Consider the following 23,906-nt stretch of genomic DNA (forward strand, 5'->3'; position numbering starts at 1 on the left):
GTTATGTGAAACATTACACAAAAGGTATCTTACTGCCCTCTGCCTCCCCTCCCTGTTTTGCACCACATACCACTCGTAGGTGTGATCGGTATCAAACCACCGCCAAATTGCACAGAAACGGTCTCGTGCTGCCGGTCATGCGGCCGAGTTTACAAGTTAACGAGTTTATCCCAGTTAAGTCCAGACAGCAGCTCACTGCACGACATGGTCGGGTTGAGCAGCACAGAGATCCCACTGCTGCTTCACATTGATTTGTTTATTCCACAAAAAATATCAGACAAGCAACAAAATGTTGTGAATTTCACACAGCATAAAATCAAGTTTGGACACAGTACTGAAAAATGTTAACTGTAGAGGATATTACAATTTAAATGTGATTTAGTATCAAATGTGTGTCGTCCATGTTTGAAACTACATACAAAATTTACTGTGCAAATTAACACTGCATTATATTCATTTGTAACACTTTACATTAAATATCTCTAATCACCGGCCTCTTGACCCAAATACACTTTAAGCATCATTGAAGCAAAGATATTCAAGTGAAGAACAAGTACCTCAAATATGTAAGTACTAGTACTTGAGTTATGTACTTTGTTACATCCCACCACTGTTGAGAAAGAAAAGGGGTAAAAAGAACGGGAACCCTACGACATTGGCAGCAAGCGTATAATTCTACGTCCCTTTAAATTTGTGCGAACTGTGTTTAACCCATTAAATGGGTGGGATTAAACTTAATCCTGTTTTGAAGACTACAGACAGGTGGACCCACTCTGCTCCAGATTAGCAAAGAGCTCAATTCAACTGCAATAGACTGCCAGTGGAGGGCAGTCACTTTGCATATTTATAACACTAAGTAGAACTCAAATACTTTGCACTTAAATGTCAATATTTGGACCTGAATCCATCAATAATTGGTGAAACAGCTGAAAATGCTTTGGGGGATTTTAGGTATTCTTTTAAGAACAGCATCCACTATCTGTTTATACATCATGTATAGTGGATCCATTGGCAGTCAGATTGAAACACACACAAAGGTTTCCTGTGTTTCTATAAATGTCATCTTCAGAACTGTTTTGATTCTCGATGACGCTCAGAAGAGATTCAGCTTTTACCTTGCTGGTGTTTAAGGGTCTCAAAGGACACTTGTGGGTGGACGCTTGTCGTCATGAGGCTTAAGGTCAGCTCTCTCTGGGCGAGTTAACCAAAGGTCGGCACCACCCTGCTGCTCCTTTGATCAAATAAAATGCGATGCATCAGAACCCCAAAAAAAGAAAAACATCTGAAGTAATTAAGGCATCTCGGCTGGTAGTCACAGACATCCTGCACACACACACACACACAAGCTGGTCAATCGTGAACACACATGGACATATACTTAATAAATGAATGTATTCTGCCTATTAAAAGAAAGTGATCTTTAAGAACTCGTGGAAACATTCTAGGCTGAGAATCATCGTGATTGAAACCAAAGAGGTTTCAATCAAGCCGACATCTTGTCCTGCGCGTTTACAAAAAGTCAGGGAGGAAAAGCACGATGCAAAACCATTGTTACATTAGAGAAAGTATTATAGAAACTTCAAAACCATTGCCTGCATCGACTTTCTACTACTTCTCTGCAGCCCATTTTTTCAAGACTTCTCAAGCCTCAAGACGCACACAAATAAAGACAAAAAAGAAAGACGAACACAGTCTTTCCAAGCAGCAAACAGGGACATATTTGTTAAACTTATTTGGCTGATCGGAGAACGAACCACACGGCAAATACTTTCGGAAACAAAAGCGCTAAACAGAATGGTTTTCCCTGCTGCGTTTTCATGTACTAGTTCAGTCTTGCTCCCTCAGACAATGTCTCTCCTCGTTTAGAGAGATGACGCGGCTCCCGAATGTGTTGATGAAAAAATCAACGGGTTCAGAATTCATCGTCGTCATCGCTGCTGCTTTCCCAGGACGCCAGGCTCGCCGATCTCCGGGGGAGGAGTTGGTGCTCGTGTCAGGATTCCTCTCCGGCTTCCTTGTTGATCACCTGTCGGTACCCCTGGCTCGTGCTCGGCTCCTGCTGCCAACAAATCACGCCGAGGAGGAAGATGATGAGGAAGAGGATGAGAGAGCCGGCCACCGCCAGGCTGATGATCACCTCTGAAAACGGAATGAAGAAAATGGATGAGGGGGTTGCATAAGTTCTTGTTAAATTTAACGTTTTATTTATTGTGTGTTCACCTTTATCCCTCCCCTCTACCGGCAGTTGACACTCCTTGTCGCGGTCTTCTGAAATAGAGAGCTTTGTAATTCTCACAAAGTCCTCTAGAGGGCAGTCTAGGGAGCAGCCGGGTAACTGCAGTGGGTACGCGTCCACTGCGCTGTCATTGCGGTAAGCCAACGACACCGAGACCGAGCTGGGCGGAGACACAGAGAGAGATTTACAGGCTTTTATTGGTCTGATGTCACAACAAAAGATGTACTTTCTCTCTTGCATCAGCGCCTCAGTGGCACATGGAGTCTGTTTACGGGCGATTGTCTGCAGTATAGTCTGTGCTTTACCCGTTGTCGTCCCTGTACAGCTCAAATATTTGACAGGCGGCGTATGGCGGCTGTCTTCCGTTGAACACATCCAAGCTTAACTGCAGAGCCGATACCGTAGTGTCATGCTGGGGAACACACACACACACACACACACACACACACACACATCAATAAGGAAATGTTTTGACATTTTTATCCCCTCCAAGAGTTAGAAGATAAAAAACACTTTGAAGCTACAGCCAGAAGACGCTTAGCATAGCATAAAGACTGGAAACAGGCAGCCTGGCTCTATCCAAATGTGAAACAGTAATTATTACCGCTGACAGCATCGTCATCTTCAGCCTCTGTTCAGGGTCTGGGACGGCCATTTTGGAAAGATTCTTCACAATTTCACCCAATAGGATACCTTAAAGAACAGAAACCGAAGCTATTAGTGACACATTTAGTCCTTAATTCAAAGCGTACGTCTCCTGGTATGCCAACATCGAATTTATCTACACACAAGTATTAAATCCTGGAATACATTATTAAAAAGACCTCAATATTGCACTGGGTAACAGGTTCCTTCATTGCAACACTACACGTCACACACACATACCTCCCTGCAGCCGGCTCTTTTCTTGCCGTTTGTGGAAGCCGAACATGACCTGTGTGGAAATAAATGGTGTCATCGCGTTACTTTTAACTACACGGGAACCAGACGTCCTAAATGGAGTCATTAATACCTGCTTATGACCGTTACCTGAAATCCAAAGTCTTTGAGCAGTCTGAGCTTCTCCATGACATCAGGAGTCACCCAGTCGGGGGCCGTCATGTTGTGACGGGACTGAACACACACACGCAGAAGAAAAACATGAAGAAAAACCACGACAAAGACACTGGATCGATAAGACAAAAATAAAAGCAGACATGAAACGGAGACAGAGTTTCATAAAAACTGAATGTGGTGGTCGAGTCACAAGACCGAGCCTAACGACATGAGATCTAGTCAGTTACTGTGTCCCCGACTGGAACGTTACACATAACTTGCGTCTGTTGGAAACGCAGCTTGTGAATTGTGTCTCGGAAGGAAAAAAAAAATAATGGAAGCTCTTATTTTGAAAAGAATCCGTAGTAAACCAATTAGCCAACCTTCTTCAACACTTGAAAAGTAGCACGCCACAACCTGAACTGTGCTCCAACTCTGACATTATTTTGCCTGTGTTTTGCTGCCGTGTGTGTTCTCACCTCACAGAAGAGTGTGTCGTACACGCTCCACACCGTTTCCACCGTTTGATTCAGTCCGGTTTTATTATTCACCAGCTTTATAATGTCCTGCAGAGACGAACGCAGTAACAATGTCAGTATACAAAAACATTGAGACTCCCTTTGAAGCCACGTAGCCCACCAAACCCGGCCGCACCTGGTACGTAGTGGTGACATTAATAAATTCCTCCGTGTGCTCGGTTTCATTCATCAGCTGTTTGTAGCGAGGACAGTCCCCAAGAGGAAACAAGAGGAGCTAAAAATAAATTTAAAAAAGACAAAGTTCAGACAAAGTGCGTATAATAATTTACAGCAAGGGGAAACAATGGACATGACGAACGCATACCCTCTCTTCACTCATTGGCACCGTGTGCACTGGTATCGGCTGCCACTTCAGGTCTGTTGTGAAGACCTGCTGACCCGCTGGGGGGTAGAGACCTGGGCGGCGGGCGAAATAGACTGTTAATGTGGGAGAGGGAGAAGGAGAAGGTGGAGGAGCGTGAGCGGATGTTCAGACCTGCCAGGTTGGCCTCGGCGCTCATCAGCGTGCGGTCGTAGTCCGTGCTGCGAACGGAGATCTGTGGACAGAAGGAGTCGCCGGTGAGGGGGTCAGACTGAATAAAAGTGATAGCAAACAGCGACCTCCGCTCGGTAAACAACTCCATCATGCTCCAGGAATTCCAGCACCAGTGTGGGAATGCTGTCTAACGCCAGCATGGCAAATATTCCCATGAATCATCGTCTGTCTTTGAGCGCCGTGGTCAGGTGTCATGTGATCGGAGAGAGGGGCGGGGTTACCTCGCGGCGGTCATAGGATTCGCTCAGGAATCCTCGGTACCGAAGCCTGAGAAACTGGCCCAGGAGTAAGTGCTGCCTCATCCCCTCCTGAAAAACACACAGCGATGACATCACGTCGTTAACTTTTCAGACTTTAAACACGCTTTTACGCAACAATAACATACAGTATCTGTAGATTTAAAACACTTATGTGATGCATTCGAATGCTTTACAGTTTATAACTCATAAAATGCAAATGCCTTTATATCTTTGTTATAAGTCCACAGCGTCTGAATGGGCCTGTGTGGACTTTATAACCTTTATAACTCAATGAGCTTCTGTTCAGTAGATCAATGTGCACACATCAATTGGGTTTAAAAAAAGTTCAAGACAACAAAAGGTGCTGATGCACTGCAATGACCCCAACTCAAAACAGCCCATTCTACCTGGGTCAGCTGGCCGAAGCCCTGCGGCCAGTCGCTCTCTTGGTGCGGGTCGGTGGGGAAAGCTTTGACTGGGGACCGGTCGCCATGACGGAACAACTGGAGGGGAGACAAAAGGAGAAGTCAGACAACACCCGACTGACAAAAGGCAACAACAACAAAAACACTTCGACAATTCTATAAACCCAGCATTGCTACACAGCAGCGATTCAATAGGTATTCATTTGGATTGAAAGTCAAGAGAATTCATTTGAACAAACCTCTGCAAATTATTGCAACAACAGTGAATGTATTTACCAGATTAAAGTCACTTGATCAAGCCAATATGGACTATTTCAACATGTGACTGGTCTTTATAGGCCTATTTGGAGAGTAGATATTCTATAGAGTGCTGCAGGAATGAGTCCAAAATCCCAGAACTGAGTCAGCGTCCTAGTTTTATCCATTTAGTGACGGTCCAGAGGAGCCCTGAGTTTGTCACAGTGTGTAGATCTTATTCGCGACCGAAGAATCCAAACACGACGGGTAGAGTGAGCATTTGTGGAAAAAGAAAAAGAAGCACCGAAGGCCCTGACGTTGGTGTGGCCTGAAAGGAAAAACCGTCAGTCAGCCCATAATGCTATTAATGTCAGCCGTCCTGCTCAAGTGGAACAGTTTCCAGTTTCAATCGTCTTCAGAGAAGTGTGGGTCTCTGATGTGGAGAGCACGCATGACCGATCTGTTCACTCTATTTGGAGGGTGAATAATCCCTTTTAGAAATCCTAATCTGATCTTTGATCAATTAATAGCTCCCTTGCCGGCCACTATGCAACCGTTTACTAAGAACGAGTGCAACAGTAAGAATGTGCTACATTAGAAGTTGTGGCGACGAAAAACTCAAACAACTTGCACATGAGAAAAACCTACATTGCCCCCTCTGACCCGTCACCCGAGCTTCCTCTCTTTGTGTCATATTTTAACGCGGTGACACGCCAGATGCCACGGCTTTAACACGGGAAACCACGAGTGTGACCGATGTCTTTTGCCAAGTCTCACGTCCATGACAGATTCTGTGACTGTAGACTGTAAATTATGAGAGTAAATGGGGAGGAGAGGGTGTGAAAAGAGAACCTGCTCACACAACAGAAGATTTATAAGTATAAATAAAACACAGTGAAACGCTTCAGGTTGACGTATGAGAAGAAAAACATTCTCATTACAGTGTTTTGGCCCTCAGGTCTGACAGTGTGTTCCTGGAACTCCGCAGCGAGTCGAGGACTTTATTCTATTGTCATCATCCCGCGAGCCTCGCCCTACTTTGCATTGGAAATGAGCAGACGGATACAAACTCTCCAGCTGTCCTTAAACAGTTATATTAAAGCAACAAAGGGGGGGACATGCAAAAAAGAAAAATGCACCAATGTGTAAAAGTGACGATGTCGTGCAACTTTTAAACCATCTATACAGCCATAACTCTAAGATTTGCCGGCTTGTGTCTCATGTGTGTGGTTTGTTGTTGTTGAGACAATCAATTCTGAAAGTGAGCTGCAAACCGAACTCCGGTTAAAGGTGACAGAACCGGAAAAGCTGAATCTGCAAGTACTTAAAGTTCGTCCTGAATATGCACAATGCAACAAAAAATATAAATTTTAAAAAGGAGAAGTCAGCTCAAATGGAATTCATATGCATAATGTCCTCATGTGCACTTTAATTACATGAATTCCTTCGAGGTTATATTGAACAGTCACTGTATCACAACCACGTATGAAGAAATACATTAAAGAACATGTATTTATAGAAAGATCGCAACGACCTGGTTTGATCCCTGTTGAGAAAAATGATGATGCATCCTAAGACGGTGACTCGCCTGTAGAGCCACCGGTCAATTAAAAAAACCTTTGATCAATTAGGGCTTTAATCATGATGTCACATCTCATGTGTCCAGGGAACTTCTTCGTCCAGCTGAGCTGAAACAACTGGTTACCTCGGGGCGGACATTAAAAACACGTCGAAACATATTTAGCTAAACAATTACCAATGATTAAGCAAGTTTAAGTCATTTATGAATGTATTCATTAAGTCACTTCCGTGTCGAGGGAACCTTTTGCAAGATGCTGCTGCTGCTGCTGCTGCTCGTTTTGCTTGCTTATTCGTAATAAAGTTCCTCATCTCGGGAAAACATTGACAGATTTTAAAATTATATATATATATACCACAGTCACATATATAATGGGTCACTCCACCGCAGATTGAGTTTCTGTTCTGTTTTCTTCGAGAGCTGTCATTACTCGTTTCGTGGAGTCACGCGCCTCTAAATACAAAAACAGGCCGTAGCATGTATACCATGACTTAATTAAAATATATTCATTTGAGTTTGAACGATAAACGCATCTCAACAAAATAGCCATTTTGCAAAATGTTAGCTTGTTGGTTTTAAGGCAATGCCTTAACGTCACCAGCAAACAGTGTAAACCGAACACAACATTAGCTCATTTATATAATAAATAAATAAAAAAAAGTGTTGCTCGGTGGATTATTAACATGCCGAATTGACCAGGAGACCCAATTTATTAACTGACGAATTAATTCGTGTTTCAAATAATACACACGTTTGCAGAGAAGCAAAGAAAACACAAAACCTCTAATATTTTGAATGCAGTTCCTTAAGCGTCGACGAGAAATGCGAATCAAAGCAGAGAACAACACAGCTTCCGTAGCGTTATTCCAATGACTAACAATACTCACCACAGTCACATATATTAGCTTTCTTCCTGCCGCAGCTTCTCGACAGAGACACCCGAGCGTTAAAAGGAAGAGCGCCGCGGCGGACATGTTTTTGTTTGTGCAAGCGAGAGAGCTAACCTCCAGATAGCCGACAAACACAAAGCACCTCCTTTCCCCTCTGCCTACTTCCTATCCACGCCGTTGGCTGAGCCAATAGCTGGTCTGCATTCACGTGACGACTATGACGCGCGAAATTTAGATCGAAGACCCTTCACGTGCGACTCCGGGCCAATCACAATGCCCCTCAAAATGTCAGTAATAGTTACTACGTGTCATTGCGACAGCGCCACTAAATCAGTTCACGCCTGTTGAATAGGTATAGAACATTATTTTGGGTAACGAAAACAATGCTGATTTAACCTCGACTGTTGTCTGTATGCCAAGAAATATATGAAAAAACTATTCTAGCATTTTCGTATTTTCTTTCAGTATACAGGACATCAAGGAGATGACAGCATGAGAGACTTGAAGATATTCACAATGTCATCAATAACAGGAGTGGAGAAAATGGACATTATGATGATGTGTATATATATATATATATATATATATATATATATATATATATATATATATATATATATATATATATATATATATATATATATATATATATATGGGCCATCTGCAAAAACAAACTCACTTCGAGTCATGCAGTATTTGTCCTCTGCCGCTAGAGGTCAGTGTTACACAATCTACAAACAAGTATCCTCTTATGGGTTTAGACTAATAGTATTTGCTTGTACTATGAGATTGCTGTGCTTTTGGCTTTAGATGCAAACATGATCTAGACCTTTTTTATTACTATAAGTGGAAAGTCAAGATTTGACCAAAAACATTCCTTTGTAAACGCATTCAACAACCATATCTGGAAAATACAATATGTTATACGTTCCTCTGGGATTTAGAGACCAAACCATGAATTTGTTCATTGGAAAAATACGTATGAACCGATTAATTGACAATTTAAACAATCAATCCCTGCAGCTTTAATTGCAATTCTGTGATTGCAAAAATGATGAATCTTCTGACATCTGTGTCTTCTCTGTGTGTTTGAGTATGTGCATGCATTCACACTGAGGCCAAGGGATCGACACACACACTTGTTTTGAAGTGAGACAATCATGCGGGTGTTAGAAGTTAGAGCTGCATGTGTGGACGCTTTGAAGCTTGAAAAGGCTTTCTGTGCTGCAGAGCAGTGACCGTGGAAAACCTCTGGTTCTGAGCGTAACCCTCTTTTTTACACAGTGAAAAGCTGCCGTGTTTTTGTGTGTGGAAATGTTCATCGACCTTATATTTTTATCACCGGTATTAAACTACACTGTGTTTGATTTGGGTGGGAAAAAGTACTGTGACTTCGTAATGTTTTATTTTTCAAACAAATAGAGTGAATAAGCTCTTTTTCCTCAAGTATTTTGGTGCATTTTCCACTTTGACAATGTCACTCTATCAACACAAAGTGTTTTTTAATATAGTTTTTGTGTTTATTATTTTAGAAACAAACGCTGCCAAAGTCAAGCAGCTATTTAGTTGACGTAATGTGCACACCTTTTTCCTGATTCAAAAAAGTAGGTCGGCTCAACTTGTTTCCTTCTCTCAGGTCACGTTGACCACAAGATTCTACCGGTTGAACAGGTTATCTTAATCCACAACTGTTGTTGAGGAAATAATACTCGTTCGGAGTCAAGTTGACCCAACTTTTCTTATCAAAATACGAAGTAGCTCCCTCTGCAACTGTTCTACTTATCCTTTTGAAAGCAAGTCGACTGATAATAATACTACACGGCCGTCGGACCAAAAACATTAGCGTCTCTTTTGGAAAAATTAAAAAATGAACAGTTTGGGCTCTTTAAAGTGGAGTACGAGGCACTTATGCATACTAATGCTAAAACATCCAACGTGACACAGACCTAGACCTAGAGACCCGATGCCCTCAACAGATTATACCACACTACAGAACTGTGTACAAGCTTTTTACTAGTCCTTATCTTATTAAGTTTAACTACCGCTTTTATTACCCACTATATCAACTACCTCTGTATTGCTAATCACTATCATACTATGTGATGCTGCTACTTACAAATACTACTGACATAACTGATAGTAATAGTCGGACAAAGACTGCTGGAGGCAGCTGAAGGCTCCAGTCTGTCCCATAGCCCGTTCACACTGGGGAGGTCTAGTCCAATGCGGCGAGCCCTCGTGGAGTTGAAAATGAACCAGCGGTGGAAAGAATGCCAAAATATCCCGCCGAGGCAGAAGAGCTCCTAATTTACAGGAGTTTCACCGGCCTCAGCGCAGGTAATGGACGGCCCCTGGGCTCGGGCTCGCAGAGGGACAGAAGATACCCAAGACTGGTTTTGGGTACAAAAAGCCACCCTGTGGGAACGTATCAGCACACCACGTCCCGTGCACTGCCTGCAAAACAACAGTATTCAGCGCTCATCCCCTTCGGTGTTGTTGCCAAGTTATTGTGTGTCCTCACCGCTTAGGTGTCAACAATAATCTCTTTGTTCCCTTTTGCTTTTGATTGCCTCCGGCTGTTTACATCTGTGTTACTAAATCCTGGTGGAGGTGTTGATGTTTTTTTCGCCCATATCTCAGATTATAAGTGACGGGGCTAAAGCTCAAAACACATGCCACACTGTTGATCCTCGGCAAATACACTCGTGTGAAAAACAGAAAAATAGGCAACGGGCAAACGTCACCGGGATAACGCGCACACACACGCGCACACACCCACACACACCCACACACACACACACACACACACACACACACACACACACACACACACACACACACACACACACACACACAGGCATCAACAATATCAATATGACCACAATGGTGATTAGAGAAGGCAGGATTAACCTTAATCTAGAGTATCTACGGTATGTGTTTGTCTGAAGGGGCACGCCCTTCATTCATAGCATCTAATTCACACTGACACCTCCATTGAGTGTAATCTGCTTGTTGGGGGGATTATAAAAAGTGTGTGTTTGGGTTTGGGTTGTGGGGTGGACATGACTAATGATCCCGAAGATCATAGGGAGAATTACTGGCATAATTGCCGAGATGATCTGACGAAACAGATGCCTGTGAGGCCCCTTCACAGCCCAAAGCAGGGCCTGTTATCCGGCACGACCTTTCGGTGCCTGTTCTTTTTTTGTCTTTAAATTGAGAGCCAAGCGGAAGAGGGAAAAAAGAAGTTGTTGTTTTGTTTTGAATTATGCGTGGGGGAAGACGTGCGTGCAGCAGAACGAGCAGCCAGATGATGGCGGCATTTCTGCAGCTTGTTATGACACAGGGGCCTCTGACGCATTCACTTTCGTCATCCCCCCTCTGTGAGATGCCTGTTTTTCATTCAAAAATAACATTTATTTTTGTATGTGCAGCAAAGGGCATCACAAACATGAAGGAATATCAAAACACACAGAAAAAACAAGGTCCCCCGTCTTCTTCAGCTGTTTGTTTGTATTATTCTTTTTAAGTTTACATGGAAAAAGTATATTTTGAACACTTATTTTCCATAATTATTACCAAACGTGCACACTACTGGAGTATATATGGTGTTGAAATAGGAATCATTCGGTTCCAGCTGGAGAGGAATACCCACAGGTTTAAATATAGACCACAACGCTCCTTACATAACAAGTGGGACAGCAGGGTTGTTTACACTCTTACAGCCTCAGCATTATGTTACACGTTTCAAATCCTAGCTAATCCAAATTGGCTTGTCAATCACACTGCAACACAACAACGAGGAGGTATCACTCCGATTGCATTACAATAAATACATAAAACAAGTATCGTGTGTGTGCTTTTTTTTCTGGCTTTCGACAGTTCGTAGGAATTGCTGTTATTCAACGGGCTTGTGATTTCTGTTTCTACACGACAGGGCTGTTGGGGGAAAAAAAGAGGGTGAGGGCGGGGTTTGCTTGCTTTGAATTATTGAAGCAGCCAATGGGAGCGCCGGAGAGCGCGATGGACAGGCACGAGCCCCGCAGCAGGCTCCGCCCCCCTATGACTCCGTGTTTTATTCTGTTTTTAGAGCAGCAGCGTCACATGTTGTTTTTCTCCAGGATCAGATCAGTCTCCCGGTCTGGTTCGGGTACACAGTCGCTTCTCCCGTGGCGTACAGCGGACGCATATTTCTCGGTGTCCGCGCGATGGATTAGATTAATTTATATATATATTTTTTCTTCTCTTTAAAAAAAAACAAAACACGATATCTCTTTGAAGTGAGAAAAAAACGAAGCAAGAAAGCGTGCTCATCTGAAACTTGGGGGAGTAAAAAAAAAACAACAAAAAAAACAGAAGAGACGTGGAGAAGAAATGGCAAGTCCTCCGGCGACAGGAGGACACCTGTTACCTAGTGGGACGAACGGCGTGAAGAAGTGCGGATACCTGCGGAAGCAAAAACACGGACACAGGCGCTTCTTCGTGCTGCGCGAGCCCACGGAGCGCTGCCCCGCGCGCCTGGAGTACTACGAGAGCGAGAAGAAATGGAGGAACAAGTCCGCCGCGAAACGGCTCATAACTTTGGACTCGTGTCTGTGCGTGAACAAGCGGGCCGACGCCAAGCACAAGCACCTCATCGCCCTCTACACCAAGGACGAGTACTTCGCGGTGGCGGCGGACAGCGAGCAGGAGCAGGAGAGCTGGTACACGGTTTTGACTGATCTCATAGCCGAGGGGAAGGTGTATGACAGCCCCGCTTCCACCTCCTCTTTAGTGGGCTTTGAGGAAGCCAACTACGGGCTTATTGCCCCTGCAACAGCTGCTTATAAGGAGGTGTGGCAGGTCAACTTGAAATCCAAAGGCCTGGGTCAGATCAAGAACCTCACTGGGGTCTACAGGCTGTGCTTGTCCAGCAGGACCATCAGCTTCGTCAAGCTGAACTCTGAAACCCCGGCTGTCAGTTTGCAGCTCATGAACATCAGGCGATGTGGCCACTCCGACAGCTTCTTCTTCATCGAGGTGGGCCGATCGGCGGTGACCGGGCCCGGGGAGTTCTGGATGCAGGCGGAGGACTCCGTGGTGGCGCAGAACATCCACGAGACCATCCTGGAGGCCATGAAGGCCATGAAGGAGCTGTCCGAGTTCAGGCCGCGGAGCAAGAGCCAGTCGGCCAGCACCAACCCCATCTCGGTGCCCACGCGGCGCAACCTCAACAACCTCCCCCCCAGCCAGACCGGCCTGTTGAGGAGATCAAGGACGGACAGCATGGCGGCGACGTCCCCTGGGCGGAAGTTCACGTCCTGTCGGATCAGAACGGCGAGCGAAGGGGACGGAAGCGTGACCCGGCCCGTGTCCATGTCCATATCTGTGAGCGGGAGTCCCACCAGTCCAAACCAAGGGAATCACCTCATCAGGTCCCACACCCTCAGCAGCGGGCGCACCTGCAGAATGCTGGATTCCTCCAACCTGCATCACAGCCGGTCCATGCCGGTGTCCAACTCCCCGCCGGGCACCTCCAGCCCCATCAGCATGTCTCCCAGAGGCGGCGCCCGCATCTCCACTCCTGACAAAGCCAGGCGGCCTTTCAGCTGCAGCGCCTCCATCTCCGGCTCCCTCAGTGACACTGGCTTCATGCTGTGTGACGACTACAGCTCCAGCCCGGGGGAACTCCGATTCATCCCCCTGACCCGCAGCGACACTCCTGACTCCCTGTCCAGCACGCCCCCGTCCCGTGACATCAACGACCCCTGTGGCTACATGATAATGGAGGGATCCGGGGCCGCCGGCGGCGGTGGCGACGACAAGGCTTACAGGAAGCGGACGCACTCCCTCACCACACCACGTCAACAACGCGTGGTGGCGCCGCTGTCGTCGGCCTCCCTGGATGAGTACACGCTCATGAGGATGGCTCACGGACAGAACTCTCACTCCGCTTCGCCCAAAGTGTGCTACCCCGAGGACTACGGCGACATTGAAATCGGTTCGTCCAGGAGCTCCAGCAGTAACCTCGCCGAAGATGGTGGCTACATGCCAATGACGCCAGGCGTGGCCGCCCAGTCGGGCAAGGTAGACAACTACGTGCCCATGAGCCCCATGTGTGTGTCTGCACCGAAGCAGATCGTGAACCCTCGGGTGCATCCTCAGGCGGCTGCCGGCGGCTTCAAGACCAACTCCCCCTGCAGCAGCTCTCTGGAGGATAACGGCTACATGAGGATGTGGTGTGGCTCCAAGTCCTCCATGGGGAGCCCAGACCGGCACGGTGAATACATGAACATGTCACCTGGGAACGCACCTCCACTCCAGACGCCACCCGATTACTACTCGGGTCTGCTTGCGGGGGAACCAGCGCCGGCGAGGTCAGCGTACCAAGCCGGCTCCCTCTCGCTCCCTGCTAAACTTCAGGCCTCCAGGAATGACGAAACCAGCCAGTATGTGTTGATGAGCCCTCAGAGTTTGAGGCAGAGGGTGGGGGAGTCCGACTATTATTCAGTGATGCAGCCCAGTGGAGCCCAAAGCTCTCCGCTGAGCCCCTCGGTACCCTCCCCGGTCAGACACGGCCGGGCGGAGAACCTGGCCTATAGAGGGCGGCTCGGCAGGCCAAACCGGCTTTCCCTCGACACCGTGAGGACCCTGCCCAGCATGAACGAGCACCCCCTGCCCGGAGAACCCCGCAGCCCCGGAGAATACATTAACATCGACTTCGGTGGCGCGAGATTGTCCGTTGCCTCCACAGAGAGCCGGTCTTCATCATCGGGCTCCAGCGGCGGGGCCCCTGTGAGGTCCTCCCTGGCAGACTACATGAACCTGGAGCCGGGCTCGCACTCATCCAAGGAGGCTGACACCCCCGCTGAACGCTTGGACACACTCCCAGAGTTGCCCACGTGCTCAGAGGAGGCTGGAGCGTACCATCTGGGGAGTGAGAGAGGGTCTCAGGGCCTCGGCGCTGAGGTGAAAAATGACTACACCGAGATGTCATTTGGGATGACCAGCTCGCCTCCTCAGCTTGTTCCTCACACAGCAAGGTATGTGTAACTGTGCTGGGAGCGAGAATTCATGAATATAAACTTTGATAATGTGAATCCTTTTAATTTAATCTTAATAAATATATACTGGTGATAACAAGAAGCATTATGTCAAACCTTTGGGATTTTTTTTGCTAGCATGAAAGTTAAATGTGTTTTCTTTGTTTTTAACTTTGTTCCCCAGTTGCCAGAGCAGCAGGGAGAGCAGGCTCTCTCTGGGAGACCAGGGAGTCCCAGAAAGCATTGGGGTCTTCCTGCTTGGGACCACGCCTTCCTCCACAGTGGACCCTGACTGCTCCGCCAAGGTGATCCGGGCCAACCCGCAGGGACGGCGGCGCCACAGCTCTGAGACCTTCTCATCCACCGCCACGGTGACGCCGGTCTTCCCCTCCTTCGCCCGCGGGGACACGATGAAGAGGCACAGCTCGGTGGAAAACATCTCCTCCCGGAGCAGCGAGGGCTCCGACGAGGAGTACGGCAGCCCGGTGAACCGGCAGGGCTCGGCCGCCTACCCAAGCGGGCTGAACTACATTGCCTTGAACCTGCTGGACAACAGGGACGTGGAGAAATGCGAGGAACTGGCCGGCTTCAAACCCACCAGCAGCTGCAAAGGAGGCATCAATGGATTACACAGCTCACCATATGTCTGTTTGGGATTCAAAGAGGCTGCAACCACTGCCAAAGGTGAGTCAGGCGTGTCACTGCAAAATAATGTATCTCAACTTTCAGCTTAAAGTCCGGAGGCTGTTATTGTTTTAAAGGAGGGAAGACACTGTTGTAAGAGTTTTTTAAACAAGGGATTTTCCTCCACCGTACAGCTGGCAGCTAAATGGAGGAGAAGGAAAAACAAGCAGGAAGGAAAAACTTGTATTTCCTCCAGAAATTCAAATGAGCTCTGTGACTCTCAAAGTACATAAAGGTGGTGCTGATGCAGCCTTCAGGTGCCGCTTTTTTAGCTCCGACTTCTGAGTACTTTCATATTCTGCATTTGTACTTATGTGGCGGTACTTGCAAAAAAAAACACAGTACCAAGGGGTTTCTGTTTTTTAAGATGAGAAGCGTCTGCTGGTTTGAGTATCAATCGTCACGCTTTACTGTGTTTTTTTTTTACTCATTAGTATTTGGTTCCTTCCAAGATTTCCCCACAACACGCGAACGCAGCACGAGGCTGCCATGAAACGTGACCAAGATGGGAGCTCTGAAGTAAACAAGCAGCACGGCGGAACAGGATGCCTCTCTGCTGCCGCTGCTGGTGCTCACGGAGGCTGCAGATACAAACAAAATAAATAAATAAAATAGATATTGACATTCCGCCGACGCCTATTATGAATGGAAGTTGTTTGCTCAAAAGAAACAGAAATGAGACACTGGAGATTATTCACAGAGCCTCGGGCATTTCCGGCTGTTGTTGTCGTCGAGCACATAAGAGGGTTGCAGTGGGAGGAAGGGCTCTGCACGCTGACATGTGAGGCCCCCAGCACGTGAGGCCCCCAGCACAAGTGGACATGTGTTTGTGGACATGTGTTTGTGTCCTTGTAGGCGGCGAGAGGGAAAACAACAAAGTGGGGACGGGTTGCTACGCGGCCGTCAGGTAACTGGATGTCACGGTCCGCATTCCTGGCAGAGACGGTTTTTTGTCCCGGCTCCGGGCCATTTGAATAGAAAGTGGCTTTTATTTCACCACATGCCAGAAAGAGAGAGATAGAAAAGTTGTTTTTTATGTTGAACACAGCACATACCCCCCAAAAAGAAGATTTTGCACAGTCAGAGGGAAATCATTTAATTTAAATACGTCCTCATCCTCGACAGTGACACGACTCAAATAGTCAAATGGCTGTTTTGTTTGTTTAGTTTATTTCCAGCAAAGGGCCTCTCAACAACGCGTGCTCTCACGCGGTTGTTTGCTTTTATCTGAGCTGCGTCGGTTCGCAAGTGTTTTGATGGAGTACAATTATTATAATTTGTGTTTTATGGCGTTGATAAAACTGGAATGTAAATGAGTGGGAAGAGGGCGGGGACCAGTCAAGCACATACATGTGGACTGTAGCACGTACGCCTGCGAACCCATCAGGGTTTTTCTCCCTTTTTTTTCCTTATTTTTTCCAGTGGCGTCGTGTGCTTCCGTGAAAACACTTGGCAGAGAGAGGAGGGGAGGGAGAGAGAGAGAGAGGCCCGGTTTGTTTTCCAGGGCCTGACTTGTTTGTGGGGGAGCCAACCAATGCGTGCATAATGGGGCGGGATGGCACGTGCACACCGCTGCACTTCTGCCTCATTAGGTTGTTCACTTAGCAGAAGTAAGACAAGCAGAGAGGAGGGGTGGCTCAGTAGAAAGAGGTGGGGAGGCGCTGCTTTTCAGAGGGACAAATGATACTCCCCTGTGAGGCCCCCCACCCTTCGACCGAAGTGCATCCTGGGAAGCGGTGTACGTGCGGCCCCCTGATTTGTTTACTCTGAATGCTCGGGGCCCACTGCTCTGTGGGGCGAGGGAGGGTCAAAGGGTCAAAGTTTGTTTTTTTGTGCCGGGCCCCACTAGCCTCCGGGCTTTGGTGTTGTGTTTATGAGGACGTCCCAGAGGTGGTAAGCTTTTTGACAGCTGGATACGTACTTTTTGGCCGCGCACACCTCGAGGAGGCTTAGATGTCCTGGTGCTCGGCATGCGGGTCAAAGTGTCTGTTTACCTCCTCGGCAAGGCGCTTACCTGTGCTCTCCTGGCCCCTTTCTCGTGGCGAGCCGCAGCTCAGCCAGGTGGATGTCCTGTCCCAGACCCAGATTAGCCAAGTCGCCCGTCTCTGTTTACGCCTCATCGGCTGTCTAATACCTTTATCTGGCGCCGCAGAACACCTTTATGTGATGAAGGTTTGATTGGCTTTTGCTTTTCATGGTCATCAGGCATCACACTGGTTACAAAGGGAAGGGCTCGGTGGGGGGGTTAAGGGTCTCCAGGTCCGGAGGAGCCCTGCTGTGGCAGATGGCCTAGTGTGTGTGCAGTTGGGGGGATGAACTGGGGTTGGAGGTTAAACACCCGCCACTGTGCCCTGTCTTCACACGCATGGAAACGCTCTCATTTCCCTGCCGTTGACCGTTGACCACGAGCACGTAGACGCATACACACAATGTCTCTGCCTCACATTCACACACATACACTCACCCCGAGCTACCCCCGCTAATGACAGCCTGCCATCTGCCTCCCCCCTCCTCCCTCAAGCAGGATGCAGAGAGCACGACCATCAGCATCTTTGTGTGTGTGTGTTTAATTCGTCGGGCCAGATTAGAGGCATTCGTGTCCATCGGCTCAAAGCCCGCTTCCACTGAAACGCCATTCACTCGGGAGTAGTGCGAGAGTGATGTCATCGCAAGTGGTGGGCGCGGTGGAACCACAACGCACCCTCAGAGCATGCTGCGTGTACGCCAATGCTACATGCACTTCTTGTGTTATGTGTTTTGAGTTGCGATGTCAAGGGGAGCGAAAGGGGTCTAGCCTGCACGGCCATGCATCCCTAACTCGCTCTGAGCATGCTCAGTAGATACGGCTCCCTCAACAAGGTGACACTGGTTAACATAATCCTGGGCTTTTTAGTGGTTTTGTTTGTATTTTCTGACATTTTATAGACAAAATGTACCACACACTCACACTCGAGCACACACTTAGACATTTTGCATGAATGCTGCATTGATACCACTTTTTCCACTGCTGGAATGATTTTTTTTTGTGGTGCCCGTGCGGCTTGTTTCTGATTTTCCACATGTCACTTTATTCTGCAGTTACTCGTAAAAAAGGGACTGATTTTAGCCGGCAGCCCAACGTCACACACACACACACACACACATATATATATATATAAGCTGTTGAGTGGTTTATTTACGTCCACGTTGAAGCTGAGATCCGGCAAACATAACAAAGTGGTGCGAACAGCCCGACCAGGAAGTCCAGAAATGCCATGTTACTTGATATATGGAGAACAAACATGCACACGTAACACCGCGGGCTCTTGTGTCAGAGTTTCCAGCGTGTGTGTGTGTGTGTGTGTGTGTGTGTGTGTGTGTGTGTGTGTGCGTGTCATTTCAAGGGGGGGGGTGGGGGGAGGAGCAGGAGGAGGAGGAGGAGGAGGAGGAGGAGGAGGAGCAGGAGGGGGCGCGCGCGCTAAAGTAGGCCGGGATGTTCCAGACAGAAGCGCTGCTAGATAACTGCGTGGCCAGCGCTCCCCACATTTAGCCGGCCACGGCTCCAGATGAGATTACGGCCTCTGTAGGCGAGATTAGACGGCCTGGGGTAGATCAGAGAGGGCCGGCGGCTACTCGGTGGACAGCAGCTGGCTAATGCGCGGCGCAAGGTGCGGCGGGCATGTTGTTTCGCTCCTCACCCGTCCACCTCACCTCTCGTGGCAGTCGAGCATCGAACCAATAATACATCTATCTGGATCGGTGATGAAAAGATAACAGCATCAGCCAAACAGGGTCATCTTCTGTGTAAGTGGGGGAACTCTGCAGGTCTTAAAGGGACAGTTCGCCCCAAAAGCAGATCGCCTTCTTGTCCCATTACATTTAAGAGACATCTTTACAGCCACCGAACTGATCTTGATTCCCCCTTCAACAGTGGCCACACAATCAATCATAATTATGAATAGTTTCTCTCTGTGTATAATATCGGAGATGCAGCAGCTACTCTACTAGTAGCTGGTTCTCCTCCACTCGGCGGGTGTCCATAGCAACACGGCAGCGCGACAGGAGACCCCCAACCCCCCCCTCACCATCGCTATATCCCAGATTATGTAATAACGGCCGCTGCCGACCACCAGCCTCCCACAAGAGCCCCCTCCCTTCCCTCTCTGCGGTCCTCCAAGCAGCTTCCTCTGGCTAAACAGCTGCTGTGTGAAGAAGTGACACGCAGCATCCAGCCACAGGATTGGATGTCCGGGTAGGGGGCAATGTGAGGTAAAGATCGGGGCTCGCAACGAACAGAAATTTGCACTAAATATCGCCATTAAGGACGAGCAAAGGCACATGAAACAATCAGGTTAACACATCCCAAATCCCTCCTCACCAACACGTATGTATGTGTGTGTGTGTGTGTGTGTGTGTGTGTGTGTGTGTGTGTGTGTGTGTGTGTGTGTGTGTGTGTGTGTGTGTGCGAGCAGCACTCGCTGTTCTTGTTATTCGAGCTGCTTTCCCCGGCGTGTTGTTGTGGCACAGAAAAACGTCCGCCTAATCTGAGTTCATGCTGTACAGTACAAGACAGTATGTTCTCTCAGGTCTGCAGGCTCTGAAAGTGCTGCGTTGTTGGTACTGGTGTTGTCCGTGGTTTGCACGTTTCTTGACTTGGATTTGTGAGATGACGCAGCCTTGGAACGTTTATATGTTACATATAAATATTAAAGGCACCCTGTGGAGTTCCCTACCGCTAGTAGCCCTATAGAGACATGTTTTTATGAGCGGGTCCTGCCATCACGGCAGGAAAGAAAAAGACCTTAAAGCTCTCAAAATGTAACGTAAACTGCCCAAGATTTTAAGTGTTTTATGAGGAAGCACATTTGCTTGAGCTGAAAACATTCACACAATGAGTTCGGGTGAGAAACACTGAATTGAAATATGACTTTTGTTTAACATGAATAAACTTCACAGTGTCTCTTTGAGTCTGCTGCTACAAATATTCATCCTGTAGTTAAAGCCAAAGACACTAATGCCCTCTTTTTCTCTCTGGCCGTTTCTTGCAGACTGAAGGACTTCTCCATCCTTTGAATTGGCGTCTTCACCGACTTGCTGCTCAGAAGAAAAGAGGAAAGAAAAACTCCACTTTGCCCTTCCACTGGGCTCTGTGGCCCGAAAAGACTGTTTGGACCCTCAGCAACAATCACACACACTTAGGAAACAAGCAGGTCACCGTCTATGCATGTCATGAATTTTCGCTGGAGGCAGGATAGGTGCGTTTGTGTGTGTGTGTGTGTGTGTGTGTGCGTGACGTTTGCGTCGCGTATCTGTGCGTCTCATGTTCCCTGTGCTTTTAGAGGCCATCTCACCTGTGACCCACATTTTGCCGCAAGCACAGAGCAAAGATAGTCAGAGAGTAACACAACTCTAATGGAAACCCAGATACTATTTATTTACCTGAGGGTAGTTTTCAGACTACCGGTGTGAGTGCGAGTGTGTTTCTGAGACAAAGTACAACTAACCGGTACGGCGGTGAACAAAGAAACTTACCATACAAATGGCCCAGGGAGCGAGGATACCAAGGTACACGGAGAATATAACTATATTTAGATGAATATGTTATTTATTTTTGGAAGACGAATGTCTGAAAGGACCTACCAATGCCTTAATGTCTATACTGTCCTTATGTTTTCTAAGAAATAAGAGATAAATATTCTATTACGGTATGTCTGTTTGGACCTACATCTCTATATTGTTATTCTGTTGTGGAACTTAAAAAGCTTACCAGTAAAGATATTATTTCAGAAATATACAGTACAGTGGGGCTGCTTGAGATCTGATTTATCGTATTAATATTAAAGTATTTTCTTAATTACTAATTTCTTATTTATTCTAACCTAGTTTATTTTTCGTCCAATCAAAGCGCTGGACTTAAAGAATTATATTTCTAAATGTCGTGAAGAGTTATGCATGTCTTTATAACTCAGCTCAGACCCCATAACACCAGGCATCTGAATGCACTGTACCTCCCACAGTTCCTCCGTCACTTGAGCCCCTAAGACCTCACACACTCCTACCTTCAAACCTCCACGGCCTGCCGCTGAGCTCGATGCAGGCTGCTCTGCTGTGATGTCATAGGACAGTACAAACTGTATAGCTGAGGTGACAACGGAGGGGTGGCGCCGAAGATAAGTCACACGGTCGGGGCACAGTGGAGACGGTTTCTGGTCAATCGCTGAAAAAGTAGAAGTAGACCGGCCCAGCGCAGAACAAAACACATCTGGCACCATTATGGAGGTTCACTGGAAAACCAGCTGTCTGGAAAATATAGCTTTATTGCAAACTGCATGAAGAGTTTCCTCTGGCTGAAGAGACATATGTAATGTTACAAGTTAAAACAAAACTACGTAAGACAATGCTAAAACAAATTAGAATATTCGATCACATAGAAAAAAGGCATCAAGTCTGTTTAATGATGGCTAACATTAGCCACTATCTGTTTCTAGCTGACGTTAGCTACCAGTAGCTACTAGCTAACAGTAGCAACTGGCTAACATCCGCCAGCTACCTACTAGCTAACATTAGCCGACATTAGCTACAGGTCGTTTGTAACTGAAATTAGCTACCGGTAGCTACTAGCTAACACTAGCAACTGGCTAACATCCGCTAGCTACCTACTGGCTAACATTAGCCGACATTAGCTACAGGTCGTTTGTAACTGAGATAAGACATCCTTCTTCTAACCAAAGTCTCAAACTAAGCTTTGATCCTCCAAAATGGCCGCAAGACGGTTGGTTAACATCATCTGAAAGCCTTCTGTAGTGTCCCGACTGTTTGGCCCTCGAGATCTTCCACTGTGCCAACTACAACCCCCTTTAGTGTACAGTAGATTGTAAAACGTTTCACCATGTCTGAATGTATCGCTGAGCTGGTAGGAACACCACACAAACATAACGTGGGAAACGGTTTTAACAGAGTTGAATAATATTGGAGCTGTACCACGTTAAGTTATATCTATTTATCTACAGAGTCTTGAATGTGTATATTGTGTACATAGAAAGAGTTTAACTAAAAACAATCTATTGAAAATACATAGTTCTTAGATTTTACCGATGTTGCAAGGATATTTCTGTGTAAAGACTTTGGCTACCGATTTTTCAAAAGGGGATGGGTTTTGCTTTGGGGTTGTACAGTATATTGTCTGCTTTTCTCCCACAGTCTATATGGAAAATAATACTCTGTCTATTTTATTATAGAGATCTCTTTGCCTTGTTGACACACTTTACCTAATGGCATATGCAATAGTGACATGAATACAATCTAGTTTACAACCGTGGAACCAAATGTAACATTGCATTGATGATTTATTTTCTTCTTGTGGCGAGCAGAAGCCGTTTTGCTCCTTGTACATTTCTCTTTCTGCCAAGTGTTTTTGTTTTTTGTCGCTGGGAACTTTGTTCTTGACATGTCTCAAAGCGCTTTACCCGTTTCTGTGTCCATGGACGGATGGACTGGTCTTGGATTGACTCAATCTGAATGCGTCGTTGTCTTCCATTGTACATAATTCAATATACTGTTTGTGATGCTCACAAGAGATGATTTTAATGATTTCTAAATTCTGGTAGTCGAGTATTGCTTTTGTCTGTATTGATTATGGATAGCAACCTACAGAAATAAATGAATTTATTTAAAGAGGAACTACTTTGTCTTCATTTTTTATTTCCACAAAAAATATACCATGCAGCCTCGCTTTTAATTCAATGGATTTTGAATTATATAATCTTCCTATACCACAAATGATGAACCTTTACAAGGCTCCAAATGCTCTCCTGCTCCTGTTCTTCTCCCTCCCTTACTTGAATGTCATGTATTTGGCACTGAAGTCTAATGGCTTCCTGGCTGTATCAAAGAGAGGCGGATATCATATTTTGCCCCCTTGACCTGCAGAAGAATGAGGAGCTGAACTCTCCCGACGACACTTTCCCTCTCCAGAAGTGTTTTTATTTCAGACGGAGGCCGAGGCGGGAAGCTCATTCTGAGCCAATGACTTCCTGTCAAGCCACGCGTCTCCAGAAGAAACTACGTAGTCAGAGTCTGGAGGTCAGCAGGTTCAGAGCATGAAGTGAAACAACCCCTTCCTATTGTTTCCTACCCGCACACACACACACACACACATGCAGCTGTTACACAGGGACATTGTGTTTCTTTGCCATGCAGCTATCTTTTTACACACGTTCATCGTAAAATAAAGGAATATTTTAAGGCTCAATTTACACACATTTTTCCCCCAAGCTTTTGAGACTTTTGCTGAATGACGAAAATGCATTGAGGTATTTAAAACAATAGTTTACGTTGCGGAGAGTTAGAAAAGCCTAATACCCAGATAATGTCTGTGTGGAAGCTCGGGGGGATTAGCCTAGCTTAAAGTAGCTAAAACCAAAAGGAATTCACCGAGCTGCACAGAAACAGACGTTCCAAAAAAATTTGCAATTTGTTCTGTCGTTTATCAATAATTAGTAGAGCA

At 46.5% G+C, this 23,906-nt stretch overlaps 2 protein-coding genes across 6 annotated transcripts; one reads left to right on the forward strand and one right to left on the reverse strand.

Moving 5' to 3' along the window:
* Positions 1-265: 265 nt before the first annotated feature.
* Positions 266-7,861, reverse strand: acp2 (acid phosphatase 2, lysosomal). Its single transcript, XM_068591082.1, has 13 exons — positions 7,713-7,861; positions 4,992-5,087; positions 4,567-4,653; positions 4,286-4,346; positions 4,115-4,206; positions 3,926-4,024; positions 3,751-3,837; positions 3,266-3,349; positions 3,122-3,170; positions 2,841-2,929; positions 2,542-2,648; positions 2,221-2,396; positions 266-2,139 (listed from the first exon to the last, which is right to left on the reverse strand). Exons 1-13 carry the CDS (start codon positions 7,797-7,799, stop codon positions 1,994-1,996), a joined length of 1,260 nt encoding a protein of 419 aa, XP_068447183.1. The 5' UTR covers positions 7,800-7,861; the 3' UTR covers positions 266-1,993.
* Positions 7,862-11,791: 3,930 nt separating this feature from the next.
* LOC137793926 (insulin receptor substrate 2-like) lies at positions 11,792-23,072 on the forward strand. 5 transcript variants are annotated; one of them, XR_011078263.1, is made up of 4 exons: positions 11,792-14,737; positions 14,922-15,421; positions 15,556-15,678; positions 15,856-16,048. XR_011078263.1 is itself a non-coding variant. In XM_068590387.1 (3 exons), exons 1-3 carry the CDS (start codon positions 12,090-12,092, stop codon positions 20,451-20,453), a joined length of 3,153 nt encoding a protein of 1,050 aa, XP_068446488.1. In that variant the 5' UTR covers positions 11,792-12,089; the 3' UTR covers positions 20,454-23,072. The 5 variants fall into 5 exon arrangements, 4 of the variants coding, with proteins under 4 accessions (XP_068446488.1, XP_068446484.1, XP_068446486.1 ...); XM_068590387.1 differs by lacking the exons at positions 15,556-15,678; positions 15,856-16,048 and adding an exon at positions 20,449-23,072; XM_068590383.1 differs by lacking the exon at positions 15,556-15,678.
* Positions 23,073-23,906: the final 834 nt, after the last annotated feature.

Source organism: Clinocottus analis, unplaced genomic scaffold (genome assembly GCF_023055335.1).
Source record: "Clinocottus analis isolate CAN_PGR_092001 unplaced genomic scaffold, fCliAna1.0.p SCAF_24, whole genome shotgun sequence".
NCBI classification, from domain to species: domain Eukaryota; kingdom Metazoa; phylum Chordata; class Actinopteri; order Perciformes; family Cottidae; genus Clinocottus; species Clinocottus analis.